At 38.2% G+C, this 25,219-nt stretch overlaps 2 protein-coding genes across 2 annotated transcripts; one reads left to right on the plus strand and one right to left on the minus strand.

Moving 5' to 3' along the window:
* Window positions 1-991: 991 nt before the first annotated feature.
* LOC140234194 (uncharacterized) lies at window positions 992-4,676 on the minus strand. Its single transcript, XM_072314262.1, has 4 exons — window positions 4,404-4,676; window positions 3,111-3,207; window positions 2,254-2,559; window positions 992-1,833 (listed from the first exon to the last, which is right to left on the minus strand). Exons 1-4 carry the CDS (start codon window positions 4,471-4,473, stop codon window positions 1,710-1,712), a joined length of 597 nt encoding a protein of 198 aa, XP_072170363.1. The 5' UTR covers window positions 4,474-4,676; the 3' UTR covers window positions 992-1,709.
* Window positions 4,677-4,994: 318 nt separating this feature from the next.
* On the plus strand, window positions 4,995-12,821 carry LOC140233816 (uncharacterized). The gene is made up of 6 exons (XM_072313909.1): window positions 4,995-5,278; window positions 7,581-7,745; window positions 8,734-8,934; window positions 9,677-9,879; window positions 11,287-11,389; window positions 12,314-12,821. The coding sequence occupies exons 1-6, from the start codon at window positions 4,995-4,997 to the stop codon at window positions 12,348-12,350; spliced, it is 993 nt and encodes a 330-aa protein (XP_072170010.1). The 3' UTR covers window positions 12,351-12,821.
* The last annotated feature ends 12,398 nt before the right edge of the window (window positions 12,822-25,219 follow it).

Consider the following 25,219-nt stretch of genomic DNA (forward strand, 5'->3'; position numbering starts at 1 on the left):
GAAATGTCAAAGTAGAACAGAATTACAAAAATGGAATTGTCCTGTGTTGCAAAATCTACTCGTATCCCTTTCAATACCTGAGCACTACAATCTCGACGGGGAGTCGGATCACACAATCACTCTGCGTCTTAGGAACTCGCCATCCGCACCGCAGCACTCATCTTATCGGCAATTCTAAACTCAACATTTCACTCATATATACACACTCACACATGCACACATACACGCACATAAACACACACTTTTTTTTTTGTTTTATGATATTTTTTATTACCCCCGCCGAACGAGTTCGAGCAGGGGACTATGAAACGGGCTCCGTACGTGTGTGTGTCCGTGTGTCCGTCCGTCCGTCCGTCCGTCCGTGTGTCCGTCCGTGTGTCCGTCCGTGTGTGATCAAAATCTTCAATTTGCTACTTCTCTGTCATTTATGAGCCAATTTTGATTCTGTTTGCTTTATATGATAGCACTACATGGGAGCTTTGAAACTTCTACACAGAATTTCAGTCGTGACCTTTGACCTTGACCTTTGACCTATATTGTACATTTTGCTACAAAATGCTACTCCTTCGCCAATTCTAACCCGATTTCGATTCCGTTTGCTTTATGTGATGGCACTAGGTGAGGGCTTCAAAACTTTTACACAGAATTTTGACCTTTGACTTCTTTGACCTTTGACCTTGATTTTTGACCTATATTGTACATTTTGCTACAAAATGCTACTTCCGGCGGGGACATATTACGCACCGCGTAATTTCTACTTTTCCTTGTTTGAATTTCATTCGATATCATACACACACACACACACACACACACACACACACACATTTTACCAGCAGCTCTGTGTACTTGTTAAATGTATTGTATTCTATGTTCCAATATTATATCGCATATCCAGAAGCCAGCTGGAGGTCGCTAAAAACTTGCACAATTTTGAGAAAACAAATAAACAAACAAACAAACAAAAACAAACAGATGGTAAAAACACGCGGTGGCCTCTGAGAATCTATCCCAACAAGCGAGTCAAGATACTCCAAGTTTATTAATGCTTTTACACAATGATTTGATTCATACCACAACACTATCTCTACAATCACGTCAAAAGATTTTTTAAAAGGTGAATACATGATGCGTTTCGATTAATTTTTAACTTTCCTTCCTCGAGTCATTCTGCTCATTGTTAAAAAGAAAAAAAAAATCATGAATGTAAGAGGACGCATTCTGACTTATCTGATGGCGCACTTCCACTGTAACCAAAATATAGCTTAAACATGCGTGGACTCAAGTCTTGTAGTTCAGTTGAGTTAACCGTTCATAAGGCGACGTTCGGCTGCTCACAGATATGCATTCCATTCTTAAGCGCCTTGATCCGTGACAAGTTGTGGCATTTACCCGTAATATATAGAATACGTCGCTTTGGAAATAATAGCTGGTCATCATCTAGCTTGTTCACTCGCCCCGTGCCCGTGAAATCAGGGAGATGAGAAGAAACGCCATCAACTCCCCGGTAAAATCCAATAAAATCCACATGGCTGTATAAAACTGTCGACACAGACAAAAGCTGTGAACTAAAAATGCATCTGGCATCTAAATACCGAATGTGATAACTTGTGCCAGTGGAATGTTGCTATGCTGCTCATAGCGATATTCATAAAATGTTTCCGCTGCTTTGTTTACCATCCTCTTTTTTTTTTCTTCCCCATCTCTTATTTTCAAACTTCGTCCTCTTCTGCAAAAGACGCGTAGTCGTCATCCCCGTTTTCCACTTCAACGTCGTCCTCGTCTTCATCGTCAGGTACCTCGGCGTAAGCTATCTCCGTATTTTCTGACTTTGTCCTGAGGAGGGAGAAGGACAGCAGAAGACGAGGAGAATTAAAGATAATTGCGACAGGTTAGCGAGTGGGAGGGGGCGGGACAAAGAATAGCAGAGTACAATGAAGATAAATTCATAGATCATGAACAAGTACAAGTGAAAAGCATTCAGTTGAAAGTCAAGAAACAGAGTTTCTCGTAACCATAAAATAGAGCTTCTCTCTTTAAATGACTGTATGAAATGTATCATGAACCACCTCCAATTTTCTCGACCATTGTTTTCTTCCGTCTTGTCAACAAATTTCTTCAGATTTCAAACCAAGGCGCATGTTACTGCAGTACACTTACATATCGTCCACAGTAATTTTAGTTAATTATCTGAACCATGGGTAAGAAGCCAGCTGCGACTACCTAGAGTAATAATTGTCACCTTGAATGCCTCACCTGCAGCAACTGGTAACGATTATCATCATAATCCAGACTAGGAGAAGAACGAGGCTCGCGACAAGCGATATCAGCCAAGGCAAAGGCACGCCGAAGAGTTTTCTCTCCTCCCCTCCGCCTTCTGCGGACTGCATACCGACGTGCAGTGTTACCTGATTGGACGTTAAGGTTGTTTCCCAGTAGTTTATCAAGCAACAATAGGTTCCGGCGTCTTCTGGTTGGATATCGCTGATATGCAAATTACCCCCAGCGTCGAGACGGTATCGCAGGCTCGTGTGGTCCACTTCGGTTTTATCTTTTGTCCAGCTGACAAAGACAGCATAAAACATAACTACAATACAAAGCAGCAAACATGAGACAATGAGATGAACTACTTCTGAAAATGAAAACTAAGTGCTCGTAACGTTTATAATTTTATTTCATTTGTGAAGAGAATATAGACACCCATGCTCATTATATGGAGATCATAAGCCTGACGTGGAGGGGCCATGTTTTATATTAAATATTATTGTTTAGATCACATACAATGCAACAGGATAACAATGAAGATGATGCAGCCTAATTTGATAATCTTGGTGTGTGTGTGTGTGTGTGTGTGTGTCGTGTCTTTTTTTTCTGTATTCCCTCTTGCACTCGTCACGCAAACAAAGAAAAAAAAAAGTCATTTTCTTGTCATAAAGAAAGCCACAGCCCGTATCGAAAGTCTCATTCCATCTACGTTTCTCTTTAAAACACAATAAACCTAGCAAAACGCACATGTATAAAAACTAGTGACACTTTTGCAGATAAAGTTCCTTACAAAGCAAATGAGCGGAGGCGCATATACAATGAATATCCACCGAAAGCTACTGTATTACCTCATCCGAATGGCGGGCTGGTATTTCTGTATTAGTTGACTTTGACATGAGAAATCGACGCTTCCTCCAACTGCTTCCCATCTGTCGTGTTCGAACTCTGGAGAACGGAAGCAAGATGATAATACTGTCTTATTTATCCAGGGTAGCTAGCCCCTTCAGTATTTCCACTAATCTACCAGAGGGCCTGCAATTATTACTACCCTTACTACCTTACTACCCATTTGGTACACCTGAGTCGAAAGGAACGTGGAAGATAAAACCATGGGAGTCGGGAGTCTTATCCACTATGCCACAGCGCTCCCTATTTTGAGGGCTGTGTATAACATTTACATAGTACAGTTTAAAGAGTTTGAGAACGATGTGACTAGTAGATAAGGAAAGTTACACGTGGTAACGTTGCCACAGTAAAGGATGCATTTCGCATTATTTCTTCGAAGATGGAAGAGGGAAGCAAACTCAAAGGTCCTGCATACATGCTGACATGAATGACAATAATTCTACTGCATAGTTCTTAAATGTCACTCAATATCTATTCTTTCTTTCTTTCTTTTTCCGATGAATGAAATGCGGTTAAAAATCATGTCGTTACGATCTGCGACCAGACTCTGAGGTATAAATATATCCAGAACTGGGTAAATTACAGTTAACCGGCAGCCAATCATAGAACTTAAACGATCTAGATCTATACCAATAGGTTAGTAACACAATATAATATAATACGCTTTAATATGCTGATTCCGATGACGTAAAACCGATGAACTGTAAGTTCCCTCTATATAACCGACATCCGCAAATATGGTCACCATCTCCAGTTTTATTATAAATATGTATGTATAGAGTCTAGACCTATATGATTTGTGATATATATTCAGATGAGAAAATTCAATAAAACTAACTGTAGGGGGAGGGCCGAGTAACATTTTTTTTCTGCGATTCCAAGAAGCAGCAAATTCAGTCTCATGCATATATTTCCACTCTTAAAATAAAACAAAAAAAGAGGGAAATTCACTTCCACTTCCACTGAGAGCGAAAACAACTACAACAAAACAGATCGTTCTATGGCGCTGGTTGATATTAGAATAATATTATGAAGATGCGACGTAAAATTGTAAGTAACTGTCTCATAAACTTTTTACGTCGTGATCTGGGCAATGCTGGGATTGGAAGATATACGGTTGAGCTGTAGACTTTGGCCGCGTTTATAAGATTTTATTTCTGGCCAGAAACAGTGTTTCAAACCTCAGCACTTTTCAAAACAGTGTTTCTAGCAAGAAACCCACGATGTCTACTCACGGCTTTCACTGATCACTGTCAGAGCGCACAAAGAGGTGACGAGGAGAATGACCAGATGGCAAGGTTTCATTCCACAAGGTGTCTGTCATGAATGACACCAACGTATGACACCGATGACACCAATTGAATGACACCAGCTCAGACCCTCACTACATCGTCAGTGGAAATGAAGATGTGATTTTCCTCATTATCGTTTCACTTCGGGCCTGTTTGTCTCTAATGGAAGTATTGGGCCGAGGATAATTCATACTCAGTTTGGTTGATTGCGCGCAGAGTCCTCGACCACTAGCACTGGGAGCAGTTTTTTTCAACGAAGCTCAATAGCGCGCTTTTGAAGAAAATGCGCACAAACTTGGCGCGCGTTCCCATAGCCTGGAGGAGCTACAAGTGGTAGTAGGAAGCCCGTACAGTGCAAGATGGTTGGAAGAAAAGATTTTCTCAAATCAATCTTCTACAAATGCTGGAATTATTAGAAGTTGAATCTCATTGTGTGCTGGATTCTGGAGGCTAAACTGGGATGTTTCGGAGATGAAAAGTTAGCAATTTTACTCTATTTCTCGACAAGGAATACTTGAAGCAGTTTCTGAGACAATGATAACAGAAGAGTTGCCAACGCGAGATAACTTCACCAAACATCAATATCGGGCAAAAGCCAAAACATTCAGTCTTCCAAAGCGTCTAGGTGTTATCATCATAATTTGTACCTTTTACCGCGGGACTTGTGGATATCCTCCTTTACCAGCCAAAAATGACGCCAGTCCTTCAGTTCTGCGACAGGGAAATTATGAAGTAGGTCGTTTAACAGCTGAGCGACCTAATCTGAGAGTGCTGTCAACCAACACGAGTTTTTCATGGCAGTATCGGTCGAAGATTAGGTAAGAGCGAAGTGTCACGCCCAGGGTGTCACGACAAATGGAGGTATTGTAAAATCCTATTGTCACATTTACAGTAATCCGTAAGGTTATAAAATTTGTGAATGGCATTTTTGAAGATGATATATACGGGTATATCATGTATTATGTGTATCACAGAGGCCATTACCCTCATCAATAATGATAATATGATAATGGTCTCCTGCATTTCTATTATACTTTGTCTTTTAAACAGTAAGTATTTAAAATCTTGTTTTTATTTAATGCGGAAAAAGACAGCTGCTCGTAATCATTTCGTACTGTATAACACAACCGTGTCGTCTGTTTCCAAGTAACAATTATGATGTGAGATATGTTTGTATTGTTGTACTAAATGTCAATGGAAGCAAAATTTCTATATGTCCTATCATAGATCGATAAAGATGAATCTGAATCTGAATTTGAATTCATTGTTCAAATATTTCTCAATAACTTTATCCAGTTGCTTTCTGTTATATTCTTGTATGAAAAAGGAATGCAGAAATCAAATCAAATCAGATCAAATCAATATCAAATGATTATGATGATTGCATGACGACCGCAGCGGATGATGAAGGTAGTGGGAAGGGACGACAGAGGAGGAGAAGCCCTGAGGAGGAGGACGAGGAGGAGAGAACATTTTAATAAGAATTCTTAGGACTTAAACGATAATTATAGGCTTAATGTCTAGGAAGAAGGGGATAAAGACAAACAGAAATGTATCTAATCATGATGACGAGAAAAATTAGAAATGCTTGAAGAGGAAAAGAAGAAGGGGGAGAAAAGAATAGAGAGACAAGGGTTGATATAATACAGAAGGGAAAGGGGGGAATGAAGAGAGGAGGAATACGGAAAAAGGGTGTGATTACTACTTGAACGTTCATCACAACATTGCAAATAGCATCGATGTTGTTTTAGTCACACAGGTCCATTATTCAAAGAACATTACATATTGACCATTATTAATTTTTTGATATGAACAAATTTTTCCTCGCCATTTTCATTTACTCACAATAAATGATTTTGCCAAAGTTTCTTCATATGTCCTTAAAAAATGAAAAATAATTACCATACTAGACAGAAGCATGTCAAGTAGTATATTCCAACTTTAGATACTGCAGTTCAACACACACTTTTAAATTCATGGGACCAGCATTATAGAATGACATTTCAAGTTTGATTAAAGTTGCCTGACAGACTCCTAAAATTCAAGATAAGATGTAAATTCTTTCTTGTCCACAAAGAAAAAACATAAATTTCCAGCTCCATTCAATTTTCGCCTTCTTATGTTTTGTTCTTTCTGTGATTTTAACTATATTGTATGAATGTAGGCCTAACATTCTAGCTGTATATTAGGAAAACCTAAATCTCGGGATCTGCCCAAGAAAAACCAACCGTCAATGTTGATCCCCCACATACTGAAATACATTGTATCTGTTTTCATGTAAAGTGTTTTGTCTGTTATCTTTAGTTGTTGTTTTTTTCTGTTTTTCCCATGTTCTATATATAGTTGTATGTTCTTTGGATATACATTGCTTTTTATGAGACATGGAAATGAAATGAATGAATGTCTTTGCGTCAACAGACATGACAAACGAACTGTCACTTATACAATATAGTTTGAGAGGTACTCACGCAAGCATGTGTCTGACCTTGTTTGCAAATGAAGCTTTGAAAAGTTGAATATGATATATAAAGAATATAGGTTGAACATTATTTGATAGCCTATAATGTTTCTGAAAATTGAGAATACAAGTGTCATTTGCTCCCTAGACAGTACTTTGGGAATAAACGTTACAGAAACTGTTTGATGTCTAAGTGATGCTAAGTAGTTAGAATGGGGATAATTTCAAAACTAATTTTCAAAACTTTTCCAAGCTGTAGCTCAGAGAATAGATTCTAAATATTTTTTTGTTCTTTTTACTACATTTTGACAAACAGTGTCTTTATCGGGTGCTGTTCGTTATTCCGAAGGTTCGATATTTCGAAGGTTCGTTATTCCGAAGGTTCGTTAATCCGAAACACGCAAATTCCCTACACCTAGAGGTTCGTTAATCCGAAAATGAAAAAGGGTTCGTTAATCCGAACATTTGTGGCGTTATTCCGACGGTTCGTTATTCCGAAGATTTGTTCATCCGAAAATGAAATTCGGAAAAACGAACCTTCGGAATAAGGAATCTTCGGACTGAAGAGCCTTCGGAATAACGAACCTTCGGAATAACGAGCTGTAACCGTCTTTATCAAGCCCTGTATATAGCCTTAAATCCCTGAATGCCACTCATTGTAGCCATCGACCGCAGCTGCATCGACGAAGTGCTACGAAGCGTCGCCGAGGTCTGACCGACGTTCTCCGGATATCGGGTCTGGACTTCAACGAGTGTCCCTCCGTGCGACGCAGACGGGCTGTGATCGTGTTCGAGGGGGAACCTCTCAGATTGCTTTGCGATCCATGGTACGTCTTTGGTCTTTCATTCTTCATAAACTTGCTATTAGGTTGATCATTCGTTGTTGTTGTTGTTTGTTGTTGTTTTTTTGTACACGAAATAATGATATCGTTCTGCGAATACATTCTTTCATGCATAAACTTAAATCAGTTCGTGTGGAACTTGTTGATACTGTGGGCTGTAAGAAAAATCGCCGCTGATTATTAAGGCCGCATTACCACGCTAAAAAACTACAACAACAAAAACAGCTTTGATATCAGTGTTTCAAACACGCATTGTACAAATGCAATTTTGTTCTGTATAGCACAAAACTGTGTGTAGGACTAATAATGTCTTTCAGCAGCGTTTATCAACGTTTGCGTTCTGCGGCGGTTTTTTTTTAGGTCATAGGTAAACTTATTGAAATATTATCATTATCAAATTTTAACCTTTTTATCAGTTACCATTTTCGAAGAAGCTTCCATAATGTTATAGGCCTACTCCTTTAGGATGCCTATACACTCATTTCTGTCACAGTAGAACGACTCTGTACATGCTGTTTACGACTTCTGTATGGTAATAGAGCAGTTTTCTCTCGCAGGCTCTCAGAAGTAACTCATCCCCCCCCCCCCCGCACAAAAAAAAAAAAAAATAATAATAATAAGTCAATCCAGAAGGCTGATAACAAGACACCAAGTGCACGTGGTCTGAATCGCAAATTCTTCGCGACATAGCAACAGGAAATGACGTCATGTATCGATCGTTATTTTGACTAATATAAACCTACTTCTAGATTCCCGTTATCACGAAAGTTTTAGCGATTTAGATGACGGAAGAAAAAAACGCTAAGCGCATTTCGCAAGGAAGTAACATTTAGACCAAAAATAATGATGTGTCTGTTTTGTTTTTGTTTTGTTTTGTTTTTCATTCGAGTCCACGTTTAGTTTGGCGCGCTGAAGATTGCTACAGAACTATCCATAAATGATTCAAAGCGATCTTTCTTTGCTCTCATGCTAGTGAGTCGGATGTGGAAAACATCAAGTGGACAAAGCAGGTGGGTAGCAATGCCGAGCAGCGTGTCATGCTCGACTCCCTCACCGACGAGGCCCTCAACCGGGTGGTGCTCGACGCCGACATGTCGCTGGAAATCCGCCGGGCGAGAATCGGCTCCGATGACGGCATCTACCGGTGCAAGAACCCAAAGACCTATGGCGCAGAGTGAGTTGCATGCTTGGCATCACGTCTGCTTTTGATTTTGGTTTGCAATTGAAGTGGAGGAGAAGTAGCCTAATACTGGTAGTATTAGGCCTAGTAGTGGTTGTACTAGTAGTGGGCGTACGCGCTGCGGCAGTAGCAAAAGTGGAGCTGGTAAATATCAATTACATAATGATGTATAGTATCCTAGTAATAGCTGTAATGATTCTATAGTGGTAACAGAACAAGATGTTGTGTGGTAAGAAGATAGATCTAATCGTTTGTAGGTATAGCAAGTATTCATTTTCATAAATTTTCTAGAAATAGATGAGTGGTTGTAGTGTTAGAGGTACATCATTAATTTAAGTTGAGGCATTTTGATCCTGAATTTCTCAACAGGAAAAAAAAATGAAAAGGAGTTGCCATGTAGGAATCATTATGGAAAGTAATACTGGTGTCATGTCTGTACCCTTGAGGATAATTTCAATTGATTTTGTGCTATGTAAAGGCTTTTGTATACTGAACTTATAACTTATAATTTATGTGTCACTTTACATTGTCATTGATGGATATTGTAAACACAACACTTTATGATTTGTGTGGTTCAAACCTAATGAATGAAATGAAATGAAATGAAATGAAATGAAATGAAATGAAATGAAATGAAATGAAATGAAATGAAATGAAATGAATTCATGTTTTGAGGTTTTCGCTTTAGTGCATTATTGGCAGTGCAATCACAGTTATCTTGCTTACTTTTATCCAGGGTCCTCGGCCTGTATCATGTGGAGGTCATACCGGTTCGATCTACTGACATTAGGGAAGTCCGGTTAGCAGACGGCCGCAACCAACTCGCCGACGAACAAGCGATCAAGATGAGTGATCGGACTTCTGTCGAAGTCTACACCCACTGGACCAAATGGGGGCGCTGTAGTGACTGTGACTCCGCTGGCAGTAGGGTTAGGCTTGGTAAGCGGCTCCCATAAAACGAATCTGCGAATACAGAGCTCTCTTTATTCATTTTTTTCCAACGTCATAACCGGAATGCGCAAGAAAGAGTCCACAGATTATTAGCAAATTGCAACTGATATGTGCACAGCTTGGCACAATCGCGTATATATACAGTGTAACCAAAGAGTATAGAAGCTATATAGCGCTAGCTTCTATACTCTCTGAGTGTACCAACAGATAAACATAACTCTCGCTGTCGCGTATAGTTGCCGGCCGTTTCCTTTCGGTATGTCGAAATATGTTATAGAAGAACAGTAGTGAAGAAGAAGGTGCATGTATTATGAGCAAAAAAAATTCTCTTCATTGTAAAGAGAATTTCGTTTAACTGTGTTCGTTATAACGAGAGTGCAATGCATACCTATGCCTTTAAAAGTTGTATTTGGTGCATGGAAGAAAAAAAAAATGAAACCATGGAATTCTGGTCACCTTACCTATCATAAGGTATGGTGAGTACAGTTGACTTCACTTTTTATACAGCTTTCAATATCAAAGAAAGCTGTATGAACCCATCTACCTGTCTAGTCCTCGGGAGGATTTGGCTAAAAGAATTTATCGTCTTATGCTCACTAAATTGGCAACTCTGCATCTTATTCTAAAGCTTTCGATCATCGGAAACAAATAATGGAACTGGGTGAACTTAATGACATCTGCACAAAGTCAGAAACAAAGTACCAAAAATTATAACAAAAACAGTAACTATAATCTTTGAAAATGGTTACCAAATAAGGGATCAGTCATAAATTTACCAATTTAGAGGCTAACGAAAATTCTGCAAATGGCAGGAGGACCTGAATAATGTCACGTGACGAAAACAGAGCTCAGAAGAAAAGCATCTACTCTATCTATATTAAACACTAATACAGAATATCAAACTTATTTAAAAAAATACAAAACAACAAACACACAACCCCAAAATAGAACTCCAAGCCACAAAATCATGGATTCTCGGAATTTATGTTCGCCTCCTATAAAAAGTAATCCGTATTATGTACCTGGCATGTTACTTACTTACTGCCCGTTATGCCTCCTGGCATGTAGGGCAGCAACGAAGGTCCTCCACTCTGGTCTGTTCTGGGCTAGCTTATGCCTATAAACTATAAAGAGATTAGATATCACATTCTCCTTCCTCCTTCTCTTCCTCCTTCACCTCGAAGTCCTATCCCTTCTATCTTCTCCTTCATCTTCTTCTTCTTCTTCTTCTTCTTCTTCTTCTTCTTCTTCTGCTGCTGCTGCTGCTGCTGCTGCTGCTGCTATACCTACTACTACTACTGCTACTACTAAGACCACTGCTACTATTTTCTTCAATGTTTCTTCGTAGATTCATGACAGTGTGTCGTACTTCTCAAATCATTTTGCATTTTAAAGGTTACTGCTACGTGATTCGTGATCTCGACTACTACGCCAGCGGCATCCCGTGTCAGTCTTCCCTAGTTCCCGATGGTATGAAGATGCAGATCCTTCAAAAGAGGTAAAAAGGTCTATAAGTAACGGTCTACTTTTAAAGATGAACCCTATCACAGCTCGACGGAAGACGATCGTGTGTAAATTAAAGCACTGGGATTTTGAGACAGTATAACCATGACAACCCTTGAAGTTTACCTCATTGAGCACAGTCATTGTAGTCTGGGGGATAGGGTCAGGGAGGTGAGCTCCCTGATGGGCCAAAGATCTTTCTGTACCAAGAGATCCTTAGCTCGAATCCTATACTCGGTATAAATGTCCTTATAAATGAAACGGTGTCGTCAGCAAGTTGTCAGTCTCTGACAATAACCATAGTAACAGTCAGTGACCAGAGCTTCTCAGCCAATCAAAACCAAGGATTTTGCTGAAATTGTCAGAGACTGACAACTTGTCAGCGCTGACTATATTGATGAAACACTCCCAGGATCCAGGGCCAGTGTCTATAACAAATATACACATCAAAAACCTTGATCAGTATCACGTTCCATTATTATGACTGCATAGGATATTGAACCAAATATTTTCATCAGCTACTTACTGGTGATACAAGAATCGGCTTTCGATAACAATAATTGTGACGACTGTACAGTACGGGACCTCGGCTTGATGCAAAATACCCATAATGGCGATAAAAGAAAAGAGGGGAAAAGACGAAAGTGATATTCATTCCTGCAGTGTTGTTTTGACAACCACCTGGCAAATACTGACTCCAGGGGACGTCTTAATTATGAAACCTTGGATATTTAGATACATGAAACTTGTACATAATCCACACTGCGAATTAGATAAGCTATCACATACGATTTTTCGTAAAGTGTGGAGTGGGGAATTTATCAGATTGGTTTCACACATGTGAGCACTGATTTTAAAACACGTTAATTTCTTGATTCGTATAATCAAGGAGCTTCTTGAAGCTCCTTGGTATAATCAGGAAGGTGGAAGGGCCACCTCCCTGGTATAAATTTTGACTGAGAACGAGTTCAGCGGATGCTGTGTGTGCTCAGTATACCAGTACAGTGACGTACTATTATGATACGGCACTGGACCTGTCTCGAGAGCTGCCATTGCGCCCTCTGACGACGTACCGCGGACAATCTTGTGTCGTCTCACTCTGTCATGTCTGTGAGGGTCATAAACAGAGAGGTGACTTCCAGGCACCCCCTGGTAATGCATGGTACTTCAAACTTGAACGTTGTGTCAAAACGCCCTTGTCGTATATAAAAGGAAATATTCGAATTAAAATAATGTTATCCTTATGAAATGAGTAAAAGTATAATGCATATTCATAAAAAATACCCTTATTTCAGTTAAGCACGGCTTTAAATAAAAGTCACTTTTCACAGCAAAGCATTTCATTATTGAAAAACAAAACATTTACAGCATGAAGATTATTGGTTACATCTTTCTCTTTCTCACTTACACAAACACACAAACAAACACACACACACACACACACACACACACACACACACACAAACACGCATACACGCACAAACACTTAATGCAGGTAGTCATTAATACACGGTTGTCATTTGTATATAACTTTCAATTTCATTTTCATTTATTTGTTTCCATATTCAAATAATACAAAACAATTGCAAAATGGGATAATCCACTTTTACGTTCTATAATTAAGTATGATGAAAATTTTTTATTCCATTGTACTAGTGTTGGGCTGTGAAGGACTTGGAGGGGCTGTGATATTTCAATGATGCAATCTGTGCAATGCTGACTTTGTCTGACTTTTCAAGCCCTGCTGAAATGAATTGCCACTCCGAATTCTGAATTTTGATTCTGATTTGTAGTGATGGTAATATTAACATTACATTATTCATTATTCGAATTTAGCGGTAGTCATAAAGACGCGCAACAAGTATATCCAGGGTAGACGTCTCCACCATAACTCCCTTCCCCCCTTCCATCCCCCCCCCCCCCCCCCGTGTGATTGTAAACATGGAATCATGAACATTCGGATAAAGCATTAACTTAAAGGAAAATAAAACCAAAAAGAGAAATGTGGGTTGAGTTAAAGCAGTAGCAATTTGAACACATCAGTGAAAGCTTGAGGAAAATCGGACAATCGATGCAAGAGTGAAGATTTTTTTAAAGTTTTGGTGTTGGAACCGCTGAATGAGAAGACAACTAGAGAATATGACATATGTGTGGACAACAATATAAAGGAAAGGGAATTCAAAAAAAAAATCATGAAAATTACACATTCCATCAACTTCATACTGACATAATTATGTTAAAGGTAGCAATTATTCCCCCTGCTTTCTGAAAGCGGTTAGTGAAGTGCTCTTTCATTATGCTAGAAAAGTGATTTTTTTTTAGTTCCCTTTATATTTTCTTTATATTGTTGTCCACACACGACGTCATAGCCTCTATTAGTCTCCTCATCCGGCGGTTCCAACACCAAAACTTAAAAAAAAATCATAACTTTTGCATCGATTGTCCAATTTTCCTCAAACTTTCATTGGTGTGTTCTACTAGTGTTGCTGCTTTCACTCAATCCACATTTCTCTTTGGGGTTTTGGTTTCCTTTAACCCCATGAAGTGCCGCCTACGGACGCAGTGACTCTTGTGATAAATTAGTTTCAGAGCGTGAGTGCCAACAGGTTCACTATATACTAGTAGACGCTAAATGTACATGCCCAGTAATCTGAACTTGCAGTTTGTTCACAGAAGATGTTAATATTCGACATAATAATCACAATGCATTCATAGCTAAGCAATATAGCAGAGTTTTGTAGCTAGTCTGACTAGTCTTGTTGCTCATCATTATATCAAATTTATCTCTCTTTTCGGGAGGGAGGGGGGAGCTGTTCAAGATAGTCATGTCAACTGTGTGCTGAAAACTGCTGTTGTGTTCATTCCAGTGTTCCATGACCTACAAGCTTGGCTTTTTACTGCAACACTCTTTTCCATCGTTATGATTACTTCTTCTTTTTCACTGTTTTTTGTTACCATGACAAAGTGTGCATTGTTTCTTTTTGTTGTGTGTGGTTATAATATCATTCGTGCACATATTTTATATTGTGTTCAATAAACTGTCCTTACCAGCTGAATGAAAGTCCAATTGACACATGTACCGTTTTGAATCATTTTTAATGGAAATAAATAACAATTGAATTGAACTATTATTTTAATTCATAGCACATTAAACTTTTAATTCAACAGGAAAAATGAGCGTGTGATCGAAGAGTGTATGAAGCCCTGTGACGAAGGTATTTCTCTCTCTCTCTCTCTCTCTCTCTATCTCTTTCTTATCATTCTATTGTCTATCTTTCTATCTCTCTGTATATCTATCAACTCTCTGTCTCCCTGTCTATCATTTTCTCTATCTTCCTCTATTTATCTCTCGATCTCTATCTACTTATCTATCTACAGTGTATCTATCTATCTATCTATATAATGTATAGATAGATAGATTATATATATTATATATCTATCTATCTATCATTCCTTCTATCTTTTCTTTGTTATGTCTTTTTTGGCATCTTTTATTTCATCTTTTTCTTTATCTTTTATTCATCCTCATGCTTTGTATAACAATACAAACGAGGTACGGTAACAGTAGTCACGTGACTTATCCGATTTATCAAAGTACTGCATAGTTCTAGGTCTTTTGAAATTAAGTGAGAGCATGTCCAAAAATTGAAAAAGGGGGGACAAAATGAGTGTTCTTGATGACGATGTTTGCATGCCTTTACAGATAGCTATACCCACATTTACAAGACACTCTTGTTCTTGAGCTACGATTCATGTTATTTTCAAGTCAAATACATTAGCTACTTTAATACAAGGCCGCAGAACGACCACGCCTCACTCCCCCTCCCCCACTTAAAAACAAAATAAAATCTACAACATACTATGTACTGAATACTTAAGGTATACAATTCTCTCTTTTACCTTTGAACGCATTACTTGAAGAAAATGAAAAGAAAATGGGACCATCGTCCATATATAGCTTAGATAGTGAAACTTACAATGCTTGCAATGAGAAGATACCATTATAAAAATGAAAATATGCAGTTGGCATTTTACCAAGAAACAAAAATGCTCAAATCGTGATATTTTCAATGGATATTAATGTTTAATACATTTTTTTGTGTGTGTTATTTTAATGCAGCATACAACGCAGATTCATCGTCGATGTGGAATATCCACGGAGGGAGGCTAGCTGATGTCTCTGGGCTTAAAGGACCAGGTAACTCTGTCTTGACTATGATCGAAGGCCCTGATCAATCACTGTTCCCAAGATGCATGCTTCGCATAGCACTCACTGGAGTCCGTCCTATCCACAATGGAGGATGTCTTATGCAGATTATCTCCTTTCTAGAGGTGTATAATCTAGAGGAGATAATAGTATTTCTTGATATTCCACACAGGAGTTATATTCCCTCTTCCCCGAGATTATATTTTCCCGAAGCGCGCAGAGCTGAGTGAAAAATATTGTCTCGAGGGAAAATACAACACCCGAGGGACTATCAAATGTATATTGCAACGATAGACACATGGCAGCTAATTATGTGGTCTACATTATCTATAGATACCCAGCATTATTTCATTTTAAACCCGTCTGCAGCCCGTCTGAATGAAAATTGCCTGACGTGATGGCTGACTGCTCACAATGATTATGACGATTTGTTCGTCGCTGCGTAAGTCACGTGATTGTATTTTGGCCAATCACCGACCAGTATTTGTGCAGACCAATGGACAAATTAAGGCAGTAGCGCACGATTTGAAATACAACTTTTTTTTTGTAGATTGTATGTGCTGGCAATTGCGATTTTGCTAGCTTGCATCCTCTGTATACTATGAGAAGGCCGCCTGGAAAGATCGTCTGCATGACTGCCATCAAGTAACCATGGTAACTGCGAATGGTAGCACAGCTAGGGAACTGCTTCGGGCAAACATGAGAAATTAGAAGCATACGTGTCCTATTTCTAGTTCAACCCTGTTGGAAGTTTATCTGGAAGTCTATGTATACACCTTTTTCATAATCTTAATCTGTAAATGGCAACAAACTTGGAATAACTTACGTCTTTATCATTCAAGCACTAATCTGGATTGGTGAATTCATTCGTAAAAAGAAAATACCCCAGCATGCATAACTTCAATGTAGATAATTGTACCTATACTTTATGCAAGTGTCTTGGTTATGAGTTTGCAAGTGGGAGCTAATCTGCTCTTCTCCATTCATGCACGCCCAGTCATTATATCACAGAAGTAAACATAGCTCCTTGTGAACTTGCACCCCCCCCCCCCCCTCCCCCGTCCTGCACTTTGTTCTAAATAAGCCCCTATGTACCTGTGCATTCTCGGCAATGTGCCAGCTATTTTATCAAAATATACACTTGACCTAAAATTCGTATCATAACGTCAATGTTTCTCGTGGATTATCACACCTCTCTTCGCCATGTTCACCTAGATTATCTCCGATAAGACGCTGATATATAGTTATACACAAGTAGACAACATACAATCTTAGACAGTGTAATAAACTTTGAGGAGATACCGGCAAGGAAACATAGAGACAAAATGAACTTTGAAACAAAACAGACCCAACCTAGAGAGCATAGAATAAATGTTATCTTGGACATGATTTTTCCAGTCGGCCCATTATGCTTTGAATCGATAATAATATTTGAACTGATATTAATCAGTCTTCGAATTAATTCAACGTCATACCATGGACCTGCAGTGTTTATAAACAAAGTCTTCATCGAAACAATGGGATTTTAAACATTGATCAACGTTGCTATACATTAAGAAAGAATATCAATGACACCAGAACGATGATCATTTCGATGAAATAACAAAAATGAAAGAAAAGAACCGAGGAATTTTCTAAGAGAATTTCACTTGTCCCCTTCACGACGAACCTACGCGAATTGGACTAATTGGATTGTCGTGTTTATAAATATTTCAACAAAACAACAGGAAAGTATGATGATTGTTTAGATACTGAAAGAGGTGTCATTTTTTCAGGCTATGTAGATGTCCCTGCGCACATGTTTTTAAAGGTATCTGCAACCACTTCTAAAACTGAAATAAGAAAGCATTCAGCACTGTTTAGCGTTCACTGTGGCTGCACAAGGGTGATATATATCTGACAAACACTTCGTCCATACATGGCGGTGCTGTAGCCTCGCACATAGCTCCTCGGTTTATGGAAGTTATGTATCCCAAAATATTGGATTGATTTTCGTCAAATCTTCTCCTTATCTCTTTGACACACATTTCTATGAGGGTCAAATTCAAAAGCTGATTTGCTTAGTTTTCGCACCATGTTCGCTTCATGTATACAACATGCATAAACACGATGAACGTAGACAGACTAAAAACAGACATGGACAGAATGATCTCGAACTTTACACCTGACACCATGTGACCAGTTTTGCATGTAAACAGACTTGCAGACATCTTGGACCTTATGAATTTGTTGTTGTTGCTGTTGTTGCTGCGGGATGGATCAGGCATCATTTTTTATCGATCCTATAAAGCAAGCCTCTCGTGGTTGTCCACCGATTTTTTTTATCTTCTGTTTTTTTTTTCAGCGATTACAAAAGTCATGCCTTTAGCAAGTTGATTGGGAAATTATCAATAATGATACATGGCACATGCAAACATGCGAGCGCACACACATACACACGCACGCATGCACACACACACAAATACAAACAATGAAACAGTAGTTCCATGATGTAACATTATAGACAGTATACTCTAGACTTTGCAAAGTAACTAATCCAATTGTTTATTCGAAATAGCAAGGTGCACATGTAAACAATGAATATATCCGCCTCTGAACGTGTTCATAAGTTGCCAATCAATGTTATTTTTCATGTACTGGTACTAGCATTCTTCGTAAGTGAAAGTGGGCTTCATACTTCTCTCGCTGAGATGTCAAATCGAGCATTTAATTTCTACTAATTATGGGGAAACACAATAAAACCGTTGCCGCGTATATCACCACCGAGAATTTCAGTTTACTGAAGTATTGACATCGACTGTATACAATACCAAACTTAAACAAACGTTTGATACTCAGTATTTGACGTACATCACTGACCTTCTTGGCCACGTGCCAATTAAAATAAGACCTTTGAATATTGGGGACTTTGATCTACAGCATGCAGGGTGCTTCAGAAATCTCGCACGGCGGAAAGTAGTCTAGCTTCTGCGGAAAGCATGAACATGTCTTTAACGGACCGAGTGTGTATTTTGCTAGATTAGGGTCTACCCCATCTGAACTATTTCCTGCAACGAGATATCGCTAACTGTTATGATGTTTATCATGTGTCAATGTGGTTGAGTTTACCATGCATGGAAGCCAGAAATAAGTCATGTCTTTAAAAATCTAAAAATAGTTCTGCATATAATGTGATTGTGCTTGATTGAGCTGTGATAGGTCTTTGAAAAGGATTCTGAAGAAACATGCCTTAAAACTCATCAGCACGTCAAAGAACAGTATCCAAGATGTCATGTAAGTGTGCAGTGCCATCATTTGCTGATAAATTTCTTTTTAGCTAGCGAAATAGCTGGAAAGGTACTGTTAGCATCAAAACTAATGACAGCTGACATGTAAGCTCCGACGATTCTTGCGTATACCAATTTGCTCAAAGCCACTTTGTCATCAGTGATAAAGCATCCATAATAGAGGGCCTATATTCATGTCTACGGACGAAAGTTGAAATCTGCTTTGTGAAATGCGAACTGAGGGAAGGATTACACTGCGATTACTTTACCGGGTTTTTACACAACAAATTTAATGAGCTTAAAATATCGATATAGATATGGTGATCTTCTTCAAACAGATGGTCGTTTCCATATTATTATTGCAATCCTGAGTTTTCCGGAGGCGCGGGGGGGGGGGGGGGAGGTAGGGAGTAGGAGAGATGATTGGTAGGAGTCCAGTTCAGTATGTCCCACCAAGGAGGTTCAAGAGAATGGAGTCACAACTGTCGTATTTCCTTTGAAGCCAGGTTCGATGTGCCGCTCGAAAGTATTTGAACCATGTGGCAAACTGGATCTGCCGCGCAGATCGGAAGACAATTGACTCATGTCTCATTGCATAATCATCAGCCCCTTTCTACGGAAGATATGTCTTTGTGACGGTAATTACATTTCGCCATCCCTACTTATAAAAGATAGGTGATTAATGGTAAAGACACGGGGATGCGCGAATAGAAATTGCGCAAAAAATGATGAAATGATAATGAAAATTACTCGACTGGCCATTCCCGGACACTAATCTGATATATCTATTAATACAGAATTATACTTGAAGATTATTCCATCAGTTTTATTTGTCGGAATTAAATGGAAAAGTGATAAAACCGGCTTTCCAGGAGGGTACAGTTTTAAACACTATCACATGATACAGCTCTGATTTACACTTTTGCACATTATTATTTCTGGAAGGGATTGACCTTTGTTCAATGTGCTTTATCATTAAGTGAGATTTCGTTTCATTTAATAGATAAACAAGCAAAATATAGCCAACATTAAGTTAACGTTCAAAATGAATCTTCAGATTGCTCAGCAAGACGGCGGCATCAAACCCCGTCATCAAAGGCACAGTAGATGCACCTGCGGAATTCTTGACATCAATAGAAAAGTGACAACTATTTGAATAATTACAGCCAGTTGGAACTCCATCTCTTAAACCTCCTTGGTCCTACATCCAGGTGCTTTCATAGGAAGATTACGTGTAAAAGAGCTTTCGAAAAATAACATGTGTCTTTGCAATATTGTGTGTTGATCAGAACGGGCCCCCGAGATGCATATAAAATTCTCCTGGAAAATGACCTATCTTGCCTAATGATGTGTTCAGCATACTTGACGTTTGTTGTGACGATCACTTTTGGAAAAGCGCCAATGACAATAGACCTTTGTTTACTCTCATCCCACTACTTCAAAATCTCGTGCGGTCGGAAAGTAGGAAATATCAAACAAAATCTTCAACGAGCCTGAAAGTCTGTATTTAGATAGTTTGCGATCAGTACCCCATCGTGTCTATTTCTATAAAATTACTTATATTACTATAAATGCGACTTGTAGAGGCAGTGAGCCCTCATTTACAAGACATAAAAGGACTGTATACCTAGACCTCATTTATATAGTACAATGTTATCCATAAATCAAAGCACAATATTCGAAATACGATTCGTACAGCGTATCTAAACAACATATTTATTTATTTATTTATTTATTTATTTATTTATTTATTTATTTATTTATTTATTTATTTATGTATTTATTCATTTATTTATCTATTTATGTATCTATTCATTTATTCATTCATTTTTATTATATTCATTTATTTTATCTATCTTATTCTTATTTTTTAGTTATTTATTTTTCGGTGGGGGCATTCTCTGGTTTACCTATAGCGGTAGCTGGAAAGATGCTGTTAGCATTAAATTTTAATAACGATTCAAGGAAAAGTTAGCTGTAATGTAATTTTGCTGCCCATGGATATAATATCATCCGGGTGACTTGCTTGTATTATAAAATAGAAGATACGCAGAGCTATACTTCGTTATAATTTCATGAAGCATCTATACGGTATAATTATTTACCTAGGCTGAAAGCTGCTGACGTAACTGCGAACTGATGGGAAGATACCAAATTATTTAACACAGATTCAATGGGAATCTCCTTCACTCAAACTGTTTCTATAATATATTATTTGATTTTTAGTGCGATCCAAAAATTTCAGGGGGGGGGGCAGGGGAAAGGGTATATTGCTTTGATATCTGTTCAGCTCTGACCATCCAGGGGCCGTCACAAGAAAGCTATCGCAGTGCACAAATACAGGTCTGTTTTTGATATTGTGTGCTGAAACATATTTTCCAACATGATTGAAAGGCTTATCCTCCACAAAGAGTGGATTCGTCTGGAAACGGTGTCGTATTCAACAGACGTTTGATATTGACTGAATGATATCACTGGCCTTCTAGGACGTGCGCCAATGATAACTAGAGATTGTAATTTGTCATCACTGACAAATTAAGGTGATCCGATTTTTTTAATCAATGATTCGAGTCCTGATACTGCAAAGTCTCAGCTACAACATATTAAAATCTGAGAGAAATTCACCAAAGCATAAGTAAGATAGTGCTCGATAAAGAGAGTCATGTCAATTTTCACATCTAAAAAATTCCCTCCCATAGAGATAACACCTCATAGCGAAGATAGAAAAAGAAGTACATATGACCTTTGACCCCACTTTGCACAGACAAGATGGCATCTGAGCAAAAAGTGGTTATTTTATGAAATGATCCCTGTAACATGGTCTTTACGTGTGAAAAATATGGGAAAGATAGGACATGTATTCACCAAGATACAGGATGAAACATCTATGACCTTTGACCCTAATTTACATACCCAAGATGGCGTCTGATCAAGTAGTTGTTATTTTATGAAATAATGTTCGTGACATGAACTAAACATGTGCAAAATATGGTGGTGATAGGTTATGTTTTTCTTGAGTTATTGCACATAAAGTTGCAAAAAGAAAGAAATATTTCAATACATCGAAGATAAACTTTAATTTCAAGTAAGTTTTTTGACGTGATCCCGACATCGTATGAAAAAACGAAGGGCACACTTACGATAGCCCAAAGTCTCAGCTACAACATATTAAAATTTGGGAGAAATTTACCGAAGCATAAGTGAGCTAGTGCTCGAGAAAGATAGTCATGTCAATTTCAATTTCCAGAAAAACTGCACTCCCATAGAGATAACACGTAAACTGGTCAAATTTGACAAGATTACTTTCAATCCATTTTTACGAGGTGATGCCGTCATTCAATCAAAATGCTGTTATTATATTAATGAAAGAGCATTTAATAAGCTACAACATACTGAAATTTGTGTGAAAATCGGCAAAGGATAAGTGAAATACGCTCGAGTGAACTTGAATTTTGATGACGTCATTTTGAAAATTTACTTTTTTTACTTTATTAAGATATTTGATATCTTTTAATCATTTTTTCAGCATCGCCAACCCATGAAATGACATGTACAACTCATCAGCTTTCAGAATATGTAAAGAAAATAGGGGGTCACCGTCCATCCTGACGAGTAAAATCGGATTTAAAATTGGCAGTTTTTTGGCATAGTTGCACTGTATATCGCCATTGACGCGCGCGCGGAATTTCAACTTTGACGGGCCCTTATGACGTCATATTGAGTCGGATTGACTTGAAACTTGGTAGAAATATTCCTTGACTTTTCAGGTATCCGATCGAAGTGAAAAAACGGGAAATTTCTATTGCATATGAGCTGTGCGTGCGCACATGTGCGCGCGCGTACGCGTCCGTCCAATTTTTTCAATTTTTCAAAAAATGTTCTAAATGGTCTGAAACGTGTGCAAAAAAGTTTTGAGCTCGATTGGAGTATGCAAATATTTCAACGCGCGCGTACGCGCACGTTTTAAGGGTAGAGATGAATTTTGAGAATATGAGTAGAATGCACATAACTTGAAATATATGTGACGTAAATTTCATTGAAAAATTGCATTCCAGTAATGAGATATGATAGAGAATGTGTTTTCATATAATGACGTCATAGTGACGTCACGGTCAACTGATCACATTGATGCATTAGATTTGTTGTCTTTAGGACATGATGCATACATGGTATAATTTTGAAATTGATAGGCAGGGGACTTTCTGAGCTAACCTCTGCACAACTTTTGGGGAGAAATAAAGAAACAAACAAAGAAGAAGAACTAGAGATTGTAATTTGTCATCACTGACAAATTAAGGTGATCCGATTTTTTTTCATCAATGATTCGAGTCCTGATCGCAATAGGCATGACCATACAGGTTTCAGCTGTGTTTAGAGACATTGGCCGTGTGACGTTTGGATTCTCATTTAGAAAAGGGAATCATGTCTGCCATCTTTGGTACTATTCTGTATACACTAGATAACGAAGATACAGCAACAAATACATATGACCTTTGACCCACCTTTACACTCCCAAGATGGCATCTGAGGAAAAAGTGATTATTTTGTGAAATAATTCTCGCGACATCGTCTATACGTGTGCAAAATATGGGAAAGATAGGGCAGGCATTCATCAAGATACAAGACGGAACATTTATGACATTTGACCCTAATTTTCATACCCGAGATGGTGTCCGATCAAGTAGTTGTAATTTTATGAAATAATGTACGTGACATGAACTAAATACGTGCAAAATATGGAGGTGATAGGGGCTGTTTTTCTTGAGTTATTGCAAAGAAAGTTACAGAAAGAAAGAAATATCTGAATACATCGAAGATAAGCTTTAATTTCAACCAAGATTTTTTACGTGATTCCGACATCGTATGAAAAAACAAAGGGTATGTAACGATAGCGCAAAGTCTCAGCTACAACATATTAAAATCTGGGAGAAATTCACTGAAGGGTAAGTGAGCTAGTTGTCGATAAAGACAATCATGTCAATTTTCACATCTAGAAAAATTCCCTCCCATAGAGATAACACGTCATAACGAAGATACAGGAAGAAGTACATATGATCTTTGACCCCATTTTGCACAGACAAGATGGCCTCTGAGCCAAAAATGATAAATTTGTGAAATGATCCTTGTAACATGGTCTTTACGTGTGCAAAATATGGGAAAGATAGGACACGTATTCACCAAGATACAGGATGAAACATTTATGACCTTTGACCCTAATTTACATACCCAAGATGGTGTCTGATCAAGTAGTTGTTATTTTGTGAAATAATGTACGTGACATGAACTAAACATGTGCAAAATATGGTGGTGATAGGATATGTTTTTCTTGAGTTATTGCAAAGAAAGTTACAGAAAGAAAGAAATATTTCAATACATCGAAGATAAGCTTGAATTTCAACCAAGTTTTTGGAAGTGATGCCGACTCCGTATGAAAAAACAAAGGGCACATTTACGATAGCCCAAAGTCTCAGCTACAACATACTAAAATATGGGAGAAATTCACCGAAGCATAAGTGAGCTAGTGCTCGATAAAGATAGTCATGTCAGGTTTCATTTCCAGAAAAACTGCACTCCCATAGAGATAACACGTAAACTGGTCAAATTTGACAAAATTACTTTCAATCCATTTTTACAAGGTGATACCATCATCCAATTAAAATATTGTTATTACAACTTTGAAAGTACATTTAATAAGCTACAACATACTGAAATCTGGGGGTGAATCGGCAAAGGATAAGTGAGATACGCTCTAGTGAACTTGAAATTTGATGACGTCATTTTCAAATTTTAGTTTTTTTATTTCATTGTGAAATTTGATACCTTTTAATCATTTTGCCAGCATCGGCAACCCATGAAATGACATGTACGACTCATGAGTTTCAGAATATGTAAAGAGAATGGGGGGTCATCGTCCATCCCGACGAGTAAAATCAGATTTAAAATTGGCGGTTTTTTGGCATAGTTGAACTGTATATCGGCATTGACGCGCGCGCGGAATTTCAAATTTGACGGGCCCGTATGACGTCATATTGAATCGGATTGACTTGAAACTTGGCAGAAATATTCCTTGACATTTCAGGCATCCGATAAGTGTGAAAAAACGGGAAATTTCTATGAAATTTGAGCTGTGCGTGCGCATATGCGCGCGCGCGTACGCGTCCGTCCAATTTTTTCAATTTTTCAAAAAATGCTCCAAATGGTCTGAAACGTGTGCAAAAAATTTTTGAGCTCGATTTGAGCATGCAAATATTTCAACGCGCGCGTACGCGCACGTTTTTAGAAAAAATATGAATTTTGAGAATATGAGTAGAATGCGCATGACTTGAAATATATGTGACGCAAATTTCATTGA

This window comes from Diadema setosum, chromosome 10 (genome assembly GCF_964275005.1).
Source record: "Diadema setosum chromosome 10, eeDiaSeto1, whole genome shotgun sequence".
Lineage (NCBI taxonomy): Eukaryota > Metazoa > Echinodermata > Echinoidea > Diadematoida > Diadematidae > Diadema > Diadema setosum.

Bases quoted from the DNA above. Each gene is read 5' to 3' on its own strand.
- LOC140234194 (XM_072314262.1), bottom strand. From the start codon at position 4,473: ATGAAACCTTGCCATCTGGTCATTCTCCTCGTCACCTCTTTGTGCGCT. The intron at 3,208-4,403 runs GTGAGTAGACAT...TCCGTTCTCCAG, and splicing joins GACAGTGATCAGTGAAAGCC to AGTTCGAACACGACAGATGG. The intron at 2,560-3,110 runs GTAATACAGTAG...TGTCTTTGTCAG, and splicing joins CAGCCCGCCATTCGGATGAG to CTGGACAAAAGATAAAACCG.
- LOC140233816 (XM_072313909.1), top strand. From the start codon at position 4,995: ATGATAACAGAAGAGTTGCCAACGCGAGATAACTTCACCAAACATCAA. The intron at 5,279-7,580 runs GTAAGAGCGAAG...CACTCATTGTAG, and splicing joins CAGTATCGGTCGAAGATTAG to CCATCGACCGCAGCTGCATC. The intron at 9,880-11,286 runs GTAAGCGGCTCC...TGCATTTTAAAG, and splicing joins TGGCAGTAGGGTTAGGCTTG to GTTACTGCTACGTGATTCGT.